General features: G+C 40.3%; 1 protein-coding gene across 3 annotated transcripts in view; it reads right to left on the bottom strand.

Annotated features, from left to right (window-relative positions):
• The window catches only part of LOC140736914 (dual specificity testis-specific protein kinase 2-like), an 83,757-nt gene that overhangs the window by 18,063 nt on the left and 44,126 nt on the right, over positions 1-21,568 (bottom strand). For all 3 annotated transcript variants that reach the window (XM_073062944.1, XM_073062945.1, XM_073062946.1), the window contains 5 exons: positions 15,355-15,434; positions 7,988-8,072; positions 5,798-5,881; positions 5,016-5,102; positions 666-807 (listed from right to left, as the gene is read on the bottom strand). In XM_073062944.1, coding sequence (XP_072919045.1) covers positions 666-807; positions 5,016-5,102; positions 5,798-5,881; positions 7,988-8,072; positions 15,355-15,434 — 478 coding nt within the window. The remainder of the gene's footprint in view (positions 1-665; positions 808-5,015; positions 5,103-5,797; positions 5,882-7,987; positions 8,073-15,354; positions 15,435-21,568) is intronic.

Raw genomic sequence — 21,568 nt, 5'->3', positions numbered from 1 at the left:
GACTGTTGGAGGACCTGAATGGTGATGACAGAGGTGTAGGAGTGCGTATAGCATGTAATGCAGGGATAAGTACCAGGAAAGAGATTAGTGAGGACAAGTGGACAAGGGACTCGTGTAGAAAGTGATCCCCAAGGAATGCAGATGGGGGTGAAGGAGAGGAAAATTTATACGGAGTGGGAGAATCCCACTGGAGATATCAGAAACTGAGAGAAGGAATAGCATTGCTACTAGTACCAAGGTATAGAGAAGATAAGCACGAGAGTCAAAGGTTTGTAAGTTTCCAGTCCTGATGAAAGGTCTCAGCCTCAAAACACTGAACATTTATTCCCCTCCATAGATGCTACCTGACTTTCTGGGTCCCAACAGCACTTTTTGTTGCTCAAGATCCCCAGCATATGGAGAATGTCTTGCGTTTATAATTCAAGAGATGTTCATTTAAGAAAATAAACCACTTTGTGCATCCAAAAATTTTTTATATATGATACTTGAAATCAACAAAACAATGTCAACAAATCACTCTCAACAGGGACAGTAAACAGAACTTCTGATGCATTATCTGCAGACATCTAGCAGTTCCACCCTTTATTTACTTCATCCCCTGGAGACTAGGAAAGAAACAAAAAAAGCTTAATTTACAAGTCTGCCAATTAAAAAGGCATGCTTACTTTTTTGTAGGTTAATTGGCTTTGTCTCCATACTTTCTTCATTGTTAATGCTTCTATTCTTTTCTTCTTCTTGTAGTTGTGATATAATCTGTTTTATCACATTTACTATTTCTGAGAAAGATGGGCGAAGCTTTGGATCCATCTGGAAAAAATGTGCAGGTATTTTTTTTCTTAATTTAATCATTGTTGCACTGTAATTTAAAGCATTCTATAAACGATTTATAATTTTATTTAAGCTATTTTACCAGACAAAAACTGCTTAAAGCATTACAGTAGAAAATGGAAAATTTTCAACAAACAAGGTTATGCTGGCAGTTTATTTTAAACTTTCCACATATTGACTGGGACTCCCATACCATAAAAGAACTGGGTAGTGTAGAGTTGTCAAATATGTTCAAGAAAGCTTCCACAAGACCATGAAGCAAAAGCTGAATTAAGCTATTTGTCCCATCAAGTCTGCTATGCTATTCATTCATAGCTGATTTCCTTAATCTATATATAGAGACCCTAACTAGAGAGGAGTGCAATACTGAATCTCCTAATAGGGAACAAGACAGGGCAGGTGACAAAAGCGTGTGTCAAGGAACACTCTGGATCTAGTGATCATAATTCCATTAGTTTCAAAATAATTCTGAAGGGTAAGACAGTTCTTGGGTTCAGATTCTAAATTGGAGAAAGACCGTTTGATGGCTTCAGAAGAGTTCTAGCAGGTGTGGTTTGCAATAGGTTGTTTTCTGGCAAAAGTATGCTTGGTAAGTGGGAGGCATTCAAAAGTGAAATTTTGAGAATAGAGTTTTTAATGATCCCGTTAGAATAAAAAAAACAAGGCTAACAGGTTTAGGAAGCCTTATTTTGAGAGGTATTGACACTCTGGTTAAGGAGGAAGTGCATAGCAAGTGTAGGAAAGCAAGGAACAAATGAGGTGCTTGAGTATAAGAAATGCAACAGAACACGAAGGAAATCAGGAAGGCTAAAAGATGATACGAGGTTGCTCTGACAGACAGAGTGAAGGAGAATAAATAGTTTCTATAGTACATTAAGAAGAAAAAGATCGCAAGGGACAATATTGGTCCACTTGAAAAATCAGTGTGATCATTTATGCATGGAGCTGAATGAGATGGAGAAGATCTTAAATGGATTTTCTGCATCTGTATTTACTCGAGATGTAGACAGAACTGGGCAAAAGAGTAGTGGGGTCATGGACTGTAGTGAGGTGATGAGGAGGTGCTTGCTCCTTGGGGAAAATTAGGGTGACTAAGTACTGTACAAGATGTCCCCTCAGACCTTGTTGGAGGCTAAAATTGCAGGGGCCTAGTAAAGGAATTTAAAATGTTCTTAGCCACAGACTGAAATATAACTACTGTTTATAGTTTTTTAAGCAAGGCCCTAAGAATAAGCTGGAAATAATAGAACCTGGCATCAGTAGTAGATAAGTTACTGGAAGCTATTCCAAGGGACCGGATATAACTATTTGGACAGACAGGATCTGATTAGAGATGGTCAACTTAGCTTTGTGCACGGTGCATTACGTTTATCCAATCTTAAGAGTTTTTCGAGGTGGTCACAAAGGAAATTGAAGGCAGCAAGGCAATGAATGTTCTCTATACTGACTTTGACAAGGTCCTGTATGAGTGGTGAAGAAGGTTCAGTTGCCCGACATTCAGGATGAGGCAGTAAACGTAGGTTTAACATTGGCCTCATGGGAGAAGCTAGAGAGTGGTAGTAGATCAGGGATTCCCAACCTGTTATTGTGCCATGGACCAATACCATTAAGTAAGGAGTCTGTGGACCACAGGTTGGAAACCCCTGTAATGAGATGGCTGCTTATCTCACTGGAGGCCTTTGACTGGGGGCATACCAGAGATTAGTGCTGGATCAGTTGTCTTTTATCATCTTCATTCAGATCATTGATATAATGTGGCAAACAAGATCAGCAAATTTACAGATGACACCAAGAAAGGCCAAATTTTGCAGCGGGATCTGGACCAGCTAGAAAAATGACAGACAGACTTTAGTGCTGACAAGTATGAGGTCCTGCACTTTGGGAGGACAAACCAGGAAAGGACTTGCAAGGTAAGCGGTAGAGCACTGGGAATTGCTGTAGAGCAGAGGAATCTGGGAATACAGATTCATAATTCCTTGAAAGTGGCATCACAGATAGAATCATACTGAAAGCTGACACTTTGGCTTTCATAAATCAAAGTATTGAGTACAGGAAAGGCATATTTAAGTTGCACAAGACATAGGTGAGGCCAAATTTGGAGTATTGTGTACAATTCATGTTAATTATTTACAATAAGATTGAAAGAGTACAAAGAAAATTTATAAGGATGTTGCCAGTACTTGAGGACCTGAGTAAAAGGGAAAGGTTGAACAGGTTAGCACTTTATTCTCTGGAGCTCAGAAGAATAGGTGGAAATTTGACAGAAGTATAAAAAAAATTATGAGGGGCATAGATAGGGTTAGTGTAAGCATATTTTTTTCCACTGAAGTTGGATGAGACTAAAAGTAGAGTTCATAGGTTAAGGGCAAAAGGTGAAATATTTAAGAGGAATCTGAGGGGGAACTTCTTCACTCAGAGGGTAGTGCAAGTGTAAAATGAGCTGTCAATGGAAGTAGTAGATGGAGGTTCATCTGCAACACTGAACCAAAGTTTGGATAAGAAAACTGATCAGATGGGTACGGAGGGATACGGTCAAAGTGTGGGCCAATGGAACTGGACAGAACAGCACAGACTAGATGGGCCAAAGGGCCTGTATGTGTTGTAGTTCTTATTGACTCTATAGGCCTTGTCACTAAAAAATTCCCCTCAACACCTGTTTGCATTTAGCATCTAAAGGGGATATGTGGCATCTGCAAACAGGCCAAGCAGTAAAGAGTAAACTCATGAGAAAGTCTGCAGATGCTGGAAATTCAGAGCATTGCACACAAAATGCTGGAGGAAATCAGCAGGTCAGGCAGCATCTCTGGAAATGATTAAACTGTCAATGATTCAGGCCGTGACCTTTCATTAGGACTGGAAAATAAGGGGAAGAAACCAGTATAAGAGTGTGTGTCTATGAACAGGTAGGTTGAGGCAGTAAATGAGGGGAGTCAAAGTGAGGGGTAATGGAAGGAGAGAGAGAAAAATTACTGTAAATTGGAGAATCGTTGTACGTCATCTGGTTGGAGACTGCCCAGATGGAATGAGGTGCTGTTCCTCCAACTTGAGTGTCAGTCTCTATTCTCTATTCCCACTCTAACATGGCAGTCCACAGCCTCCTTTACTGCCACAATGAGGCCACTCACAGGTCGGAGTCACCATATCTCATATTCGGTCTGGGTAGCATCCAATCTGGTGGCATGAACATCAATTTCTCCAACTTTCCCTAAATTTTCCCCCTCCTCCTCCCCTCTTCTTCCAGCCTCCTACTCTGGCTCCGTTCACACCTCTCCTCTTCACCTGTCTATCACATCCCTCTGATGCCCCTTCTCCTTCTCTTTCTCCCATGGTCTACTCTCCTGCCTATCACCTCCTTCTGGTGTCCCTTTCTCCCATGGTCCACTCTCCTCTCCTATCAGATTCTTTCTTTTCTAGCCCTTTACCTTTTCTACCCATCACCCCCCTGCTTCTTACTTTCTCCCCCAATCCCCCTCAGCAATGTGTGTGTGTTGCTCAAGTAGTAAAGAGGCTGCTCTAACGGATTGAAGAATTCATTCTGTTACAAGCAGGCAGAGAAAGCAAAGGGAATAAATGATTTAAATGCAGGTCATTGTCTTGTTTCTTGACCAATCACATAAGATTAAAGGAGAAAAAAATATTTTTCAAAATTCTACAAAATATAGCTGCAAAGCTGCATATTCAAGTTTTCAGAAACATGTACAACTTACTAAATTATTAAAAATTGTATTACTGCTGATTCAATCAATTACCTTTACTCGTTTGCATTTGACCAAAAATAGTGTACAAACAAACGCCATGCTTCGTCTCCATGATTTCAGAGCAAACCCACTAGCAAAACAATACACCCCTAATTTTCAGATTGCCATGTTTAACTATATATATGTAGACGCCAGGAGCTGCTATCTAATGTTTTCAGTAATTTTGAGAGCAATAGCCACACCATTATCAAACAAACAACTTTTAAGCTTTTACATTTTTATTTCAGAATAGCAATTGCAACACAGACTGAACAATATGCCTGTCCATTGTTTTTCCTCCATCTGTATGCAAAATCTAAAACATCTCCTACTCTTGCCTTATCCAAAACTGAATAACAACTGAGAGCAAATTTTTACTGGTGAAGATATTACCCTTCCATGTTGATAGGATTACACAGAAATAATTCACTTTGATTGCATTTTACTCACATTACAACAATTGAACGCAAGTTGAAGGAAGCTGGGTGGGCAATCCCCTACCATGTTCTGAAACGCATCATAATCTAATCCAAAGTTCTAAATTTTGTGCAAACAGAATGAGAAAAAGGAAAATAATTTATTAATTGTATCATGAATATATATTTTAGCAGCATTATAACAGTATGAAGCATACATAATAAAAATAAATCTAAGGTTTTAAATTATCTATTTTGGTTTGCTTTCAAAACAAAAATGTTACTTATTCATATTGCATCTGCAACACCCAGTTTAATTGGCAGATACTTCCATCACCGAATTTGCTCAAATTGTGGGCAATTGATTTGAAAGAAATAATTAAAAATAGTTCCACATATAAAAGTAAACTGCCCTTTCTCATCTAAAGATTTCTTAAATAATTTTGTGAGTGCACAGAACCCAATGACAGAAGGTGATTTACCAGTTCCTCAGGGGCACGCACAGTCAAAAAAAGCCACACCATCATGCAAAGAATTTATAAATACAAATTTGGAATATAATACTTAGATAATTTGTTAAAATGTACCGAGTTGTTTACAAGATAATCATGTTAGGAAACATCATTCCTTTTAGAACACTGACCTACATATATGACCATACCAAATTAAGATTTATTTATTTATTATTATTTTTTTTTTAAACAAACTATGCATCTACACATTTTTTATAAAAATGATGCATTAATTAGTAATACAATTAGCTTGTTAAACCACAAATTTTTCCTTATCTTTTCAAAAGCAAAGCAAATTTCTCACCACTGTTCGAGGGAGATAGTCAGGGTCAGCTTGCACCCGAGCTATAATTTCACACATAATAATACCATATGAAAATACATCAGCCTGTCATTAGATAAGAAACAGTGTTAGAAACTATGGCCATCCAATTGGAAAAGTTATTTATTAAAATTCAAAGAATAAACATGTAATGATAAGGAATCCTTCATGTTCTCAGGATCCCCCAAAGTACTTCACATCAAAAGTATTTTTATAGTTACTGTTATTCAGGCAAAAACTAATACCGGATCACATACAGCACCATTGCATAAAAATAATAAGTCAATTATTATTTTGGTGATATTGATAGTGGAAAAAAATACCTGAACTCCCTTTCACTCTTCCATCACTTTAGAAGACATTAAGACATTACCTGATGCACTAACATCAAATATTGCAGCATACCCGGTATAGTATCGGGGAATTTCTACCCCAAACACCATGAGGCAGACTTCCTTTTACTTCAAGTAGTATTGGCAATGTTCCAAAGAGACCCCAACTCCCCATCCTGATTAAGATGTTTAATGGATCTAACCATGTTGACCGTTTAAGTCACCTATGAACATCTGACAGCCACAAAATAGTCACAAAAAATTTAATATTGGGAACATTTCTGACTAAAGTATTACATTCAAAACATTCAGCAATGAAGTTGAAAGTAGACATGATTACAGCTTTCAAGTTTTTTTAAAAAATAATTACGAATGGGCTATTTTCCCCAGAGCTTGGTTTTCAACATACAGTTGGCTCTCCTTATCCGCAGGGGATTGGTTCCAGGACCCCCCGCGGATACCAAAATTCGGGGATGCTCAAGTCCCTTATTTAATTGGTATTAGTGCAGTGGTCTTTAGGACCCAGCGAAACCCCGGACTTTGCTAAACATGTCTCCGTGCGGTGGACATTCGGACTTGGTGGCGCAGCACTGAATCCACAGTGTTTCTGTTCACAAAAATAATCACGATCGTGATTGAAAATAAAGTGGAAGTAATAAAGCGATCGGAAAGAGCTGAAATGCCATCGGTCATTGGAAAAGCGTTAGGCTACGGTCGGTCAACGATCGGAACAATTTTAATGGAGAATGTGAAAGGCCCTGCCCCGACAAAAACTACAATTACTACTAAGCAACGCAGTGGTTTAATTATTGAAATATGTATGTTTCTTAAGTCTTTTATATGCATAGAAAGGTAAAATATGTACTGTATACTAAGAAAAACGTTTGACTAACTGACGCTAAATAATACCGGATGTACCTGTTCCAACTTCAAATCTGACTTAAAGATGGACACAGGAACGGAACTCATTCATAACCTGGGGACTGCCTGTACTTAAGTCATTTCTAGATTACTTATAATACTTAATACAATGTAAATGTTATGTAAATAGTTGTTATGCTGTATTGTTTAAGGAATAATGACAAGAAAAAATAGTCTGTACATGCTCAAGCAACGAGTGCTGGAGAGAGAACTTCCGGGTTTTCCCAATCCGTGCATGCGGATTCATGTTTCATCTTTTACCTCTGCACCATTTCTTGAACTGGTCCCATATCCTGTAATATTTCAAAATCAATCCACCTACATCTTGAATGTTCAATGTCTTGAACCCCCACTGTCCTCTTCAGCTCAGAATACCAAGACTCACTACCCTCTCGGGGTAAACAAACAACATTTCAGTTGTCCAGAATGCACTTAATTTGAGACAATAATAAACTACAGCTATAATAATAGAAACTGTAGCTCTGACCCACTCAGGAGAAATATTAACTCTTGTGTCTATACAATTATTTCCCTCAGGAAAGTTTTATTTTATCTTAATCCATCAAGTTCCATAATAATTCAGCACCTATCAATGAGATCACTTCTCATTCTTCTGAATACAGGACAATTTTGAATCAATATACTTAATCAATATTTGTCCTTCTATGACAGATCTAGCAGGCCAATTCAGCCCAACCCCAAAATGAGCACAATCCTGAAAAAAATGTAAAATACATTTTTTGCTCAGTGATCACTGCCAGATTCATTAAAAATACCAAGGCAACATCAGAGTACAAAGTGCATTTTTAAAAAATGAATTGAAACTGAAGTAAAAATGACAAACAGAAAATTAGGCATGTAAATTAATTTTCCCAAGTCTCTGATAAAGTTGCTACTCAAGTCAGAGGAGAATACAAACCTTTTCATTATAGGGCTCACTGCGCAGCACTTCTGGAGCCATCCAAAATGGTGATCCAACCACTGACAGCCTTTCTGTAGTCTCACTTTTGGAATGAAAATCACATGGATTAGTACTCGTGTACATGGAGGGAAAACTACTCTTGCTTAGTTGGTATAGCATTGAGAAGCTAGTGGACCAGAAATTGAATTTAAATGCATGACACTTGGACAAAATATATATTTTTTACAATGTAACCATGTCGACCAAAAATTATCAAGATTGCATGCTTCTACACATTACCTAATCTGTTGCAGATCACTACTTGGCAAAGTTGCATCATAATCATGATTACCTATCAACTGCACTCATAATACCCACTAGTTATGTTAACACCAATTTGGGAATGCCTTTTTTCAAAAAAAAACAAAACTCAACTTCCAAGAGTTACTCTACATCACAATCCCTACAAGAAATTGACTTAATATAACCAATGAGACCAATGAGTGGCATAGATAGGGTGGATCGCCAGTACCTCTTTCCCAGGGCATGAATAGCAAACACCAGAGGGCATATGTACAAAGTTAAGGGAGGGAAGTTTAGGGGAGACATCAGGGGTAAGTGTTGTCTTTATTTTTTTTAAAAACACATTGGGGTGTCAGTGCCTGGAATGACATGCCAGGGATGGTGGTGGAGGCTAAAGTACTTGAGTATTTAAGAGCGTCTTGGACAGGCACATGGATGAAAGAAAAATAGAGGGTTACAGGGTAGTGTGGGTTTAGTACTTTTTTAAGGAATATATGGGTTGGCACAACATAGAGGGCCGAAGGGCCTGTACTGTGCTGTAGTATTCTAGTATCTAGTGTCAAAGTGATCACACAATTCTACTGATCTCACTCAATTCAGAATTCTCCCACTTTGAAGGAGACTTGGTATGTAACCAAAGACTAGCAAATTTCTGAAGATATATCATAGAAAGCATTCAATTTTCCTCACCATCTGGTAATGCACAGGATCAGAAAAGGCTGAAGAGGGTTGTAAACTCAGCCAGCTCCATCATGGACACTAGCCTCCCCAGCATCAAGGACATCTTCAAAAGGCGATGCCTCAAGAAAGGAGCATCCATCATGAAGGACACTCACCACCCAGCACATACCCTCTTCTCATTACTACCATCAATTAGGTGGTATGCAACCTAAAGAAACGCACTCAATGTTTTAGGAACAGCTTCTTCTCTTCAGCTCCTTCTGTCACTCTTCACCTTTGCCATCAGATTTCTGAAGCCTTCCTAACTATTTGGCTCTCTTTTTGCAGCTAATTTTTATATTTCGTTTCATAATTTTATATATTGCACAGTGATTCTGAAGCAAAACTGTTAAGTGTTCAAGCAACATCACATGATAATAGTCAAAAGATACCAGGCATCTCTCCAGTAACTCTGAACCTGATTGACAACAAAAATATGTATAAATTGCTTGCATTACTACCTTCATGTGTCACCACCTTATATCTGCTGGATCACAGAACTATAGTATAAACTATCCTAGAGATAAAGTGATTTCAGAGGGTTAGCAAGTCAGCACAAGTATTTATTTTCTTTAAATGTAAAAAAAAATTTCTTTAAAAGGGAAAAAAAACATCACCATGCTTAAAATGTTGAAGATAAAATTACTAAACAGAATTGCAAGTTTTAAATATTAGATTTCCTAGAGGCAGCTAATATGGAAAGTGAAACTATCAACAACTGAATAACATGTCATTAAAGTACAGTTTTCACAGAAAAGATGATTAGTATATAGAATACAGGAAGGAAACTTATCACTGTGTGCAGTCTGCAGCAGCTTGATTTAGGACCAACGGGATAGTCCCATTTCACAGCTCTCATGGCGAAGCAGTACAATACCCTTCCACACATCTTCATATTGTCTACAAACTTTGCAACAAAGCCATCAATTCCACCACCCATAATGACCAATTCCACCATGACATATAACTAAAAAGAAGTGGTGCCTACATAGACTCTTGTGGACCACTAGTCACTGGCAGCCAACCAGAAAAGGCTCCTTTAATTCCCACTTTGCCTCCTGCCAATCAGCCTATGCTTTATCAATGCTAGTATCTTTCCTCCAATACATTGGAATCATAACTTGTTTAAGCATTATAAGCAGCCTCATGTGTGGCCCTTGTCAAAGGCCTTCTGAAAATCCAAGTACACAACATCACCCAATTCTCCTTTGTTTATCTTGTTATTTCTTCACAGGATTCCAACAAATCTGTCATGCAAGATTTTCCCTTGAGGAAACCATGCTGAGTACAGCTTATTTTATCATGTGCCTCCAAGTACCTTCAAAACCACATCCTTATCAACTCCACATCTTCCCAACCACTGAGGTCAAACTAACAGGCCTATAATTAACCTTCTTCTGCCTCACTCCTTGAAGAGTGGAGTGACATTTGCAATTTTCCAGTTCTCCGGAACCATTGCAAAATCTAGTGAGTTTGAAATGTCGACTGTACTCTTTTCCATAGACGCTGCCTGGCCTGCAGCATTTTGTTTATGTTGCTTGTATTCTTCACTATAGGTTTGTTACATATCTGTCTCTGTGTGTCTTTCAGTGCTTGTGGATTGAACCCCTATTTATTGAGGCACCTTTCGCTCAGTGCTTGGGACTTCAAAGGTGCCTAGGTGATTTCCCATCACGAGTCCCGATGAAGGGTCTTGGACTGAAACATCAACTGTTTACTCTTTTCCATAGATGCTGCCTGGCCTGCTGAGTTCCTCCAGCATTTTCTGTATATTACTTTGATTTCCAGCATCTGCAGATTTTTTGTTGTTTATGAAACAGATTGGGTGACCGTTTTGCAGAGCACTTCATCCTGCAAGAACAACCCTGAATTTACAGTTCAAAGTCAAACTAATTCTCTGTTCTCTAACCTTGACACATCTTTGAACTCTTGCACAATTCCAACAGAAGTTGGAACAGCAGTTTGTCTTCCAGCCAGATAGAATGTGTTCAGAAAATCAGCTCTTGCCAGTTTGCATCAGAACTAAAGTGGGACTGGATGAAAAGATATAAAGGAAAACTAAACTCAAGGTCATCCTCAAACACGAGGAAATCTGCAGATGCTGGAAATTTAAGCAAGGGTCTCGGCCCGAAACGTCTTCAGTGCTTCTCCCTATAGATGCTGCCTGGCCCCAGTGCTGTGTTCCACCAACATTTTGTGTGTGTTGCTTCAAGGTCATTCTTGCAGATTGATTAGCTTTGTTCTGTAAAGCAATCACCCACTGCCAGGATAGAGACATTGTGCATATTGAAAGCAATTCAAATGAAAAGTTAAGATGATCTTTACTCTCACTACAAATACTAGCCTGTTGAAAATTTCCAGCATTGTTTTATCTCACATCTTTAGTGACTGCAGTGGTTTGTATTGCAGTTAAAGGAATCCTCTCCCACACTGCCTCTGCCTCCATCTCGCCCCCATCATTTCTAATATATCTCTCAATTTCCTTCTCTTCAAAATATATCTGCTGAAATGAACAAACTTCACTCTCAACCATTGTCACCAAAATTTAATCAAAAATCCAGAACACTCATCAATCCTATCAACCACCGATGCTACCATGCGCTTGCACATTTTCTATATTTCAGATTTCTAGTACCTGCAATTTTTGACTTGCTAATGGATCTAGTGTGGGTGGAGTATTTACTCACAGGGTGTGTGTCAAGCGTCCAGTGCAGTAGTGTAGTAGTGCTTGTAGTTAGTGCATGCTGTATGCCGCACAGTGTTCTCTGCTTACAGCTATTGCCGCTGGCTAGCCTTCTCAACAGAGGGTGAAGAGAGGAGCCGAGGATGTATGCCTCCCTCCTGCCAGTACAGAGCCTCTCCAGCACCAAGATTCCTACAGTGCCTCCTCGGGGCCACACGCTGAAACTGGGTATATTACGGTCCCAGGCTAAACTACAGGGATCTCGGAGCAGCAGTGGGTCCCAGAGACGAGGCGTGCAGGATACACCCTGGCGCTCATCAACCACTGTCCCAGCTATGGGTAAATAGCCTCACTGCCTTGTGGCAAGTCTGTTGAGACAAGGCTAAGGGAGCACACCCTGACAGAAAAGCAATGCGCTGGCAGCGCGCAATAGGCGGTCTTTAACAGACCAAGGACCCGGCAGCCTCCTACAGCCAAGATGTGGGACTGGTTGTCCTGGGATCACCCTTGCTACTGGAATTTACCTCATCATGGTGAAGATAGTGCTACTGGGAATGGCGCACATCCTGTGGCACTTTAATAGCTTCCTTGCGCAGGTCTCCACCTCTGACCACAGTGAACAATACCCGGACCTTACATATGGTTGAAGTCTGATGTTTATGGGGTGTCTGGCAACGGGAGCAGGTAGAAATGGACTGGGAGCTCCTAGTCAGAACCCTGCACGGTAGCGGCACAGGTGGGACAGTGGCAACGGTTTTCAGCAGACCCCTGTGCGACTGAGCAGCCCTATTGAGGGACCACACTGCTCACCCCAATTGGGGAAGGGCCTAGAAAAGGTGGCCTAAAAATTGCCCATTCAATCACTCACCTCGATAGGTTACCGCGCTTATCGGGCTGTTCCACTACTGCGGTCGAAATAAGAAACAATACAACCTAAAACTGGCAATATAGAATGTAAGGTCTCTCCTGGACTCGTATGGCATCTCTGACAGACCTCACTGGAGAACAGCCTTAATCACTGCTGAGCTGAGGTGCTACAACATCGACATTGCTGCCCTGAGTGAGACCAGGCTCCTGGATGGAGGCTCTTTAACAGAGGAAGGGATGGGTTACACCTTCTTCTGGAAAGGTTTCCCCCCAGGTGGACAACATCTCCACTGAGTAGGATTGATCATCAAGAACACCTTTCTACCAGGTCTCACAGAAACACCAGTTGGCATTAGTGAAAGACTAATGACCCTCCATTTCCCCTGGCAAAGAAACATTATGCCACTCTTCCCAGTGCCTATGCACCAACTTTCCCATCTGAGAATGAGGCCAAGGAATGCTTTTATCAGATATTGGATGAATCTCTTTGCCGGATCCCTAAGAATGACAAGATCCTTTTGCTTGGGGACTTCAACGCTGGGGGGGGGAAACAGAACAACAGGATATGGAGTGGAGGTAGGCATGGTATTGGCAAGGTGAAATCAAATGGCATGAGGCTACTTACTCTTTGCTCTGAGCATAACCTTACCATAACCAACACCATCTTCCAGCAGAAGTCAAAATATATAACTTCATAGACACACCCTCACTCTAAACGTTGACAAGTAATAAACTTCATCATTGTGAGACATAGTGACATCAAGGATGTTCTCATCACCTGTGCCACGAGAGGTGCAGAGTGCTGGAATGTCCACCGTATGATTGTGGCCAAGCTCCATATTAAAGTGCGTCCCCCCTTGTGGCTGCAAAAACCCAATAAAAAGTGGCTAAATTGCAACCGCCTGAGAAACACAGAAGCAAGAAGTGAGTTTTGACGCATCCTAGCTGAAAAACTAACGGAACTGGAACCTTGTCTGAGTTCAGAAAATACCATGGAACAACAGTGGGCCTTCGTCAGCTCTGCGCTCTATGAGGCAACAGCCCAATCCATCCGCTATAAGAGCAGAAACCACCAAGGCTGGTTTGACGATAACTCAGATACCATTCAAAACTTAAGGACATGCACAAAGCACACCAGGCAACTTTAGATAACCCTTCATCCATCAGCATCAGGCAGCATTGGCAGGCAGCTCAGAGGAAAGTGCAAAAGGCAATACAGGCCATACAAAATAAGTGGTGGACAGAAAAAGGCACATGAATTCCAGTCCTTTGCCGATAATAATGACATGCATAATTTTTACAATACTGTCAAACCCATCTAAGGCCCAATAAATCGATGCATTACTCTCCTGAAAACAGCAAGTGGTCTAACACTTAAGAATCAGAATACCATTCTGCTGAGGTGGGCTAAGCATTTTATCACCCTGCTTAATCAGGATTCTGACACAGACCCCACCATCCTGGACGAACTGCCTGAACTTCCTCCTATCCACGACCTCAGTCTACCACTAACCTTCCAGGAGGTTCTATCAGCTGTCCATTCCCTTAAGAACAATAAGTCCCCGGCACTGACAATATCCCTGCTGAGTTACTGAAGAACGGAGGGTACATGTGTATGCACACCCTCTACCAGTACATCACTAAGGCCTGGATGATGCGAACATCCCACAGCAATGAAGAAATGCAAACATCATTGTCATTTATAAGAACAAGGGTGACAAGGCCATCTGCAGCAATAGTTCTGTTGCTGGAAAGGTCCTGGCTAAGGTGATGCTTCAGAGGCTCATCAGCAACATCACCGAGTCAATGCTGCCTGAATCACAGTGTGGATTTAGGAAGAACAGGAGCAAGATCAACATGATCTTCACAGCCCTGCAGCTTCAGGAAAAGTTCCTGGAGCAACATCAGGACCTGGTTATGGCCTTTGTCGACCTCTCCAAAGCATACGATACTGTGCAAACAGAGCTCCTATGGGATATCCTCCTCAGGTTTGGCTGTCCCAATGAATTTGTTAACATCCTTCACCAGTTCCACGATGGGATGACTGCTCAGGTGACCATAGGAGGACAAGAGTCCGAGCCCTTCCTTCTACGCACAGGGGTGAGGCAGGGGTGTGTACTAGCGTCAGTGCTCTTTAACATCTTCCTCTTCTGTGTTACCAAGCTTCTCCACAATGAGATGAAGGACAGCAGCAGTGTGGCAGTGGACGCCAGATTAGATGGCAAACTCTTTGACATCAGGAGGCTCCATGCAACCACCAAACTCCGTAGATAACGGGTCCTGGAGCTGCAGTATGCAGATGACCATGCTCGTGGCCAATACTCCGGAGGATCTTAAGACTGTCCTTGCTGTGGCGGTAAGAGCGTACAGCAGGATGGGGCTGACTGTCAATACCACCAAGACAGAAGTGGTTTGCCAATTGAGTACCAGTGTCCCACCCACCCTACATGCCTTCACTGTTGGTGATGAAAAGCTGTCAGTAGTGCCATCTTTCAAATATCTGGGGAGCATTCTCTCTGAGGATAGCAGCATTGATAACAATGGGTTTGGCTGCAAGGCAGTGAAGGTTTGAAATCAGAGTTTTCCCTCTCTAAGATGGATTGCCTTCCCAGGCTGACAAGCTCCAACAACCCGTATCAATAAAACTGCTTAACAAAATAATAAAAGCAATTATAAACATTGATTCATTAGAATTGTGCATTCACTTCACCTTGAACTTTAAGATGTTTGATTAACTGCCTTAACAATTAAAACAGAGTAAGTCTGCAAATTTAGTTACAAATTTAATAGTAATTTTAAAAGATTAACTTACTTGTCAGGGATTTTCTCTGCCAGACCAAAGTCACCCAGCACTCCAGTGTATCTACCATCTTCCATTTTAATTAAACAATTCTGTAAAAGATCAGAACACAACTTGACATGGAAGTTGTGGTCATTCCATTCATTATCCCATTATGGTGAAATACATCGGTGCATAATCTTTGATCTTTATCCAAGCTAAGCTAACAGTATATATTGTAGAATTAATGATGAATACTCAGCTCACCAAGTCTAAATTGACCATGTACAGCAATCCCCGTCTCCCATTCCTTCCTTGTAGTACTGCAAATTACTTTTCTTTTGGCTTACCCAATTCCCTTGTGAAAGCAAAAGAGCCAAGAAAACTGAAATGCGACACAAGATGCTGGAAATTCTCAGGTCAAGAAGCAGTTGTGGATAGAGAAACAGTTATCATTTTAAAATGAGGTCACCAAGCTAAAACCTGCCACATGCTAGGCAGGCTTCTTTTAAGGAGGCAGCTGATTGGGTCATTCACTCTGCAGAAATAAAAATGAAGCAAGGCTACATTGTAAGCTGCCAGGAAATGGGTCCAACATAGAAAGTGATCTCATCAGTCATTTAGTCTGAAAAAAAACCCAAGCCTGTTCAGATGAATTCTGAATGTATTTTACTAAAATTCTGTTATGTGCAACACTGGGTACCTTTCATTTTAAAAAAATTTTTTTTATTAGTTTTTCAAAACATTTTACAAATTAAAAACCCCAAATCCCAATGAGGAGCATTAATACAGGGTACCTTTCATTTTATGCTAAGCTTCTACCCATACTTTGACTGTTTACATTTCACAACTGCCTAATGTACAATACAGAAAGCATTTTGCTTCAGAGCCTGTACAGGGTCTTGACATTTTGAAAATAAAATGTGAATTCCATATGGTGGCCATATAAATAATTCAGCTTTGAGTATTGTCTCTGCAGCAGTTTGTTCAGTTTCTATTTTAAAAGAAGAAATAAAACAAATTTCCTCCCAAGAAGAGATACACGAGTGCTCCTTCTTAAATTAAAACCAAGAAAAAATACCGAACATAACTTGGGTCAACCCACCGACACTATTCTCCATTATGCTTCACAAGATCTATTGTCAGGTGATGTTATCAGTACTTTGAAAAAAAGTTATTAATAGGCACTTTTTAAAAAAAATTTTGGTACCGCAAGTGATTTATCCACAAATGACCTAATACAAATTGAGTCACTCCGATCATAACATGATCAGTCATACAGCATGGGAACAGGCCTTTAGACCAACACCCAATGAAAAATTTCACACGCACATGCAAATAGAAACCCAAATCATCACGGCTGGTTCATCTGGAGAACTTTGCAAAACTTATTAAGCAACATCATATTTTTCCCCACAGAGTACATCAGGTCAAGTTCCAGGTGCATGTCAATTCTTTAACCAAATACAGTACTAAGATTCTAAAATAAGAAACATAACTTGGAATGAGATTACAGTGTAAGAGAAGCCAATAATCTAAGAAAACTTTTCAAGATGATCAAGCTTCTTTAGATAGATAGATAGATAGATAGATAGATACTTTATTCATCCCCATGGGGAAATTCAACTTTTTTTCCAATGTCCCATACACTTGTTGTAGCAAAACTAATTACATACAATACTTAACTCAGTAAAAAAAATATGATATGCATCTAAATCACTATCTCAAAAAGCATTAATAATAGCTTTTAAAAAGTTCTTAAGTCCTGGCGGTTGAATTGTAAAGCCTAATGGCATTGGGGAGTATTGACCTCTTCATCCTGTCTGAGGAGCATTGCATCGATAGTAACCTGTCGCTGAAACTGCTTCTCTGTCTCTGGATGGTACTATGTAGAGGATGTTCAGAGTTTTCCATAATTGACCGTAGCCTACTCAGCGCCCTTCGCTCAGCTACCGATGTTAAACTCTCCAGTACTTTGCCCACGACAGAGCCCGCCTTCCTTACCAGCTTATTAAGACGTGAGGCGTCCCTCATCTTAATGCTTCCTCCCCAACACGCCACCACAAAGAGAAATGTGCCAAATCCTATTCTAAATAATATGTAATGCCGCAGTAAAACAAGCACACATAACGCTGTGCGGGAAGAAACTCTATAATACCACGTGTACGCAACTGCAAATTTTTAAAGCCGTTTTCCAAAAGGAAACAAATGCTTTGATAAATGAAGTGTTCTGAGGTAAAGAAGTGAACCACTGAAAAATAAATTTCCAGCAAAGATTTAACACATTCTGACAAAAAGGTTCAGAATATATATCAACTGTGCAACCCACTTGCAAAAGCATGCAACTAAAGTAATACCAAATCCTAAATATTTAAGCTCCAGCAAGGATTTACTCAAATTGAAATTTGACATCCGTCAGGGCTAACAAGCTAGAGTTTATAAGATTAGCTTTATTTGTCACATGTACTTCAAAACATACAAATATGTCATTTGCATCAAATTAAATCAGAGAGGATTGTGCTGAGCAGACTGTAAATGTTGCCACAATTGTGGCACTAACATAGTACGCCTACAGCTCTCCACCCTAACGTGGGAGGAAAACTGGAGCACCAGGGGAGAACATACAGACTACTTCCAAGCAGTGGCAGAGATCAAACCCTCATCTCACAGTTTGCACTGTAAAGCTTTGGACTGCTCGCTAAGCTTTGTTGCTGCTCAGTCATTTAGTCCAGTCTGACTCTTAGTGACCTCATGGACCATAGGGTCCAAAGGGTTTTCATGGCAAGACATGGAAGTAGATTGCCAGACTTTTCTTCTGAGCAGGTACTGCTGCTGCCCAGATTGGCTGGGTTTGAACTCAGGACCATCTGCCTTGAAGTCCAGCGCTGCAGCCACTACGCCACCAGGCAGCCCGCTAAGCTACCATGCATCTAAACATTAGAAAACAACCATTGGCACAAATAACAGATGATGCTTAAAATAATTCAAAACCATTCTTAGACAAGTGAAAAAGGTTTTGGCAATTCATGCTTTAAAAAGAGGTTCATGTAGGCCGGTCATGCCTTTTAGAGTACACAATTTGGTTCTGCATCAAAATATACAGACAGAAGATTAAGTCGTCTAACACAGCTATGCAATAGAGAGAAAGGCACAGGCTTGTTAATGTTATGACAGCAGTAGAGGCATTAATAATTCCCTTGTAAACAAAACATTCTCTACACTCAGGGCCGTGTGGGTCAGCACAGCTCAAAAGCCAAGTATAAATTTACCAATGATATCATTGTTGTTGGCAGAATCTCAGATAGTGATGAGGCAGCACACAGGAGCAATATACATCAGCTGTTTGAGTGGTGCCGCAACAGCACTGCATTCAATATCAGTAAGACTAACAAAATGATTATGGACCAGAAGAAAGTTGGGAGGAAACACCCCAATCTTCATTGAGGGGTCAGTAGTAGAAAGGGTGAGCAGTTTCAAGTTCTTGGATGTCAATTTCTCAAGAGGATCTATCCTGATCCCAATACATTGATGCAACCACGAAGAAGGCACACCAGTGACTACAGTTCATCGGGAGTTTGAGGAAATTTGGTATATCACCAAAGACTCTAGATCTCTACGGATATACCATGGAGGATATTCTGTCTTGTGGCATTACTGTTTGGAATGAGGGATCCAACGCACAGGATCGAAAGAAACTGCAGAGATTTGTAGACTCAGACAGCTCTATCACAATTACAAGATTCTCCACCATCAAGAACACGTTCAAATGGCAGCAACTCTCACCATGCAGGACCTGCCCTCTGGAGGAAGTACAGGAGCTTGAAAACTTGCAATCAACAGGTATGAAAAGCCTCAGATTTCTGAACAGTCCAGGAACACTACCTCACTATTCCCCTTTTGCACTATTTATTATTGTAACCCATGGTAATTTTACGGTCTTACACTGTACTGCTGCCACAAAACAAATTGCACAACATTTGCAATAATAAACCAGAATTAGGTAACACACTTTTGATAGCATGCTGGATGGAAATAACTTACTTGAATTCCACTCCATGCACGATCACTATACAAAGGAGATGCCAATTCCCTTCCAGTACTCTCAGTGAAACAGAGCTTGCTCAGTCGAGCCAACATCTGTTATCTCTCACTCCAACATCGGGAATGGGGAATCTTCCAGCATTCAGTCAATAAGTGACTCCAAGATTTATTGATTTATTTATTTTTAAGCACACCAAGGAGGCAAGACAACCTGGAATGAGCAATAAGTCAGGAAGGAATACATTCTCTAGCTTGGTATGGAATTTGGAGACAAACGAGACTGCAAGTGCAGGAATCTGGAGCAACACAAACACCGCTGTGTCAGGCAGCATTAATGGAGAGAAATAAGCAGTCTATGTTTCAGATAGGGACCCTTCTTCTGTATTTAAAGACATAGGGGAAGATGGCCAATGTAAAGAGGTTGAGGGAAAGAGTACAGCAAAATCTAGTGATAAGTAGATTCAGGTAAGACAGGGCGATATGCAGATAGAGAAAGGGAGAGTGGAAAAATCATAATCTGGAAAACAGGCAGAAGCAACAAAGCTGAAGATGATGGAATCTGATAGGATAGGAAGGTGAATATTAATCAAAGGAGTGGCAGGCAGATGGGAGTACTGGGGGGTAGGGATCCAGTGGGAAGAGTGTGGTGCTGTGGAGGAGGGGAAAGAAACAGGATTGTAGGGGCAGTGGTGAGTGTAGGGCTGGAGAGAGAACAGGGTCAGAAACTTTAAATTTGTATTTTAAATATCTAAAATAAGTTCTTCCTCCCAAATTTGGAGTAACAAACATTTGGCAGATATCAGTATTAAATTTTGATAAGTTGTATTTCATCTCCAATACTGTGCAAAAGTCTGAGGCATATGATATTTTCTTGGAATGGTGTGGGTGGAGCGCTGTGGGACAAGTGACAGAGAAGGAGTACCAGGGATAGGGGTGGCACAGGTACAAACACCAAGCAAGGTCATTTGATTCCAAACAATTGGTTTATTGATCATTAAAGAATGTCTTTCTGGTGCTTCCCACTCCCTCCCCTCTTCCTTTTCCTTTCCCTTTCCCTTTACCCAACCACAATTACCTTCCTCCAGAACCCTTCCTACTCTCAGTCCACAGTAGAGAGCCACATCAGAATTAGGTTTATTGTCACTTACGTGTCATGAACTTGGATTTTTTTTGCAGCAGTACAGAGCAATACATAAAATTACCACAGTACTGTCAAGCCTTAACCACCCTAGCTATATACATTGGTCCAAGACTTTTGCAGTACTGTACTTTTCATTAAACTATAGTATATTTATATAGACTAGCACAATAACTGTCACTTGGCCCAACATACTGCACCAGGCATGATGCTAACCTAAATAAACCCTACTGCCTGCACATCGTCCACATCCTCAATCTCCTATACATGTGTCTGTCCAGATACCTTTCCAGCAGTACTATTATATCTGGTTCTACCACCTCTCCTGGCAGTTTATTCCAGACACCTATCCCTGTGGAAAAACACTTGACTTTCAATTTCCTTAAAACATTCACCCCCCCCCATCCTTAAACCTATGTTCTCCAGTATTCGAGATTTCCATTTTGAAAAGAGACCATTTGCATTCTCAAATGTGTATACCAGAGAGGCCCTTTAGCCTCCAGTGCTCCAGAAACAACAATCCAAGTCTGACCAACTCCATAGCAAATGCACTCCAATCCAGACATCATTCTGACAAACCTTTTCTGCTCACTTGCCAAAACCTTCACATTCTTCCTGGGATGTGACAACCAAAGCTGCACACAGCACTCCAAGTGTGGCCTAATTTAAGTTTTATACTTGTGATTTTCCAACATTAATACTTATTTTTCCAACCAAGGTATTTATTTGTATTAAACTGGGCAATATTTTGCCCAGTTCACTATATTGCCAATCTAGTTATCAAAGGTGAACAACAATAAGGAACAGCAGCCAGAGTTATTGCTATATTCTTGCTTTTTGACTGTGAATTGGTTACAGTCTAACAGCAAGATGGTTATTACCAAATATCAAATAATTACAACATTATCCGTGGTTCACTTTACTGTTTTATTCATGGATGTCATGAAAATAACATGTTTGTTGACATTTATTATGGTCTAAATTAAATCCATGAATTCAAGTAATAAAAAGAGAAAATACAGATCTAACTCATCTAAAACTATTTTCACAAAAATGTAAACAGTTTAT

Source organism: Hemitrygon akajei, chromosome 12 (assembly GCF_048418815.1).
Source record: "Hemitrygon akajei chromosome 12, sHemAka1.3, whole genome shotgun sequence".
NCBI classification, from domain to species: Eukaryota; Metazoa; Chordata; class Chondrichthyes; order Myliobatiformes; family Dasyatidae; genus Hemitrygon; species Hemitrygon akajei.
This window is presented reverse-complemented; position numbering and strand designations above follow the sequence as displayed.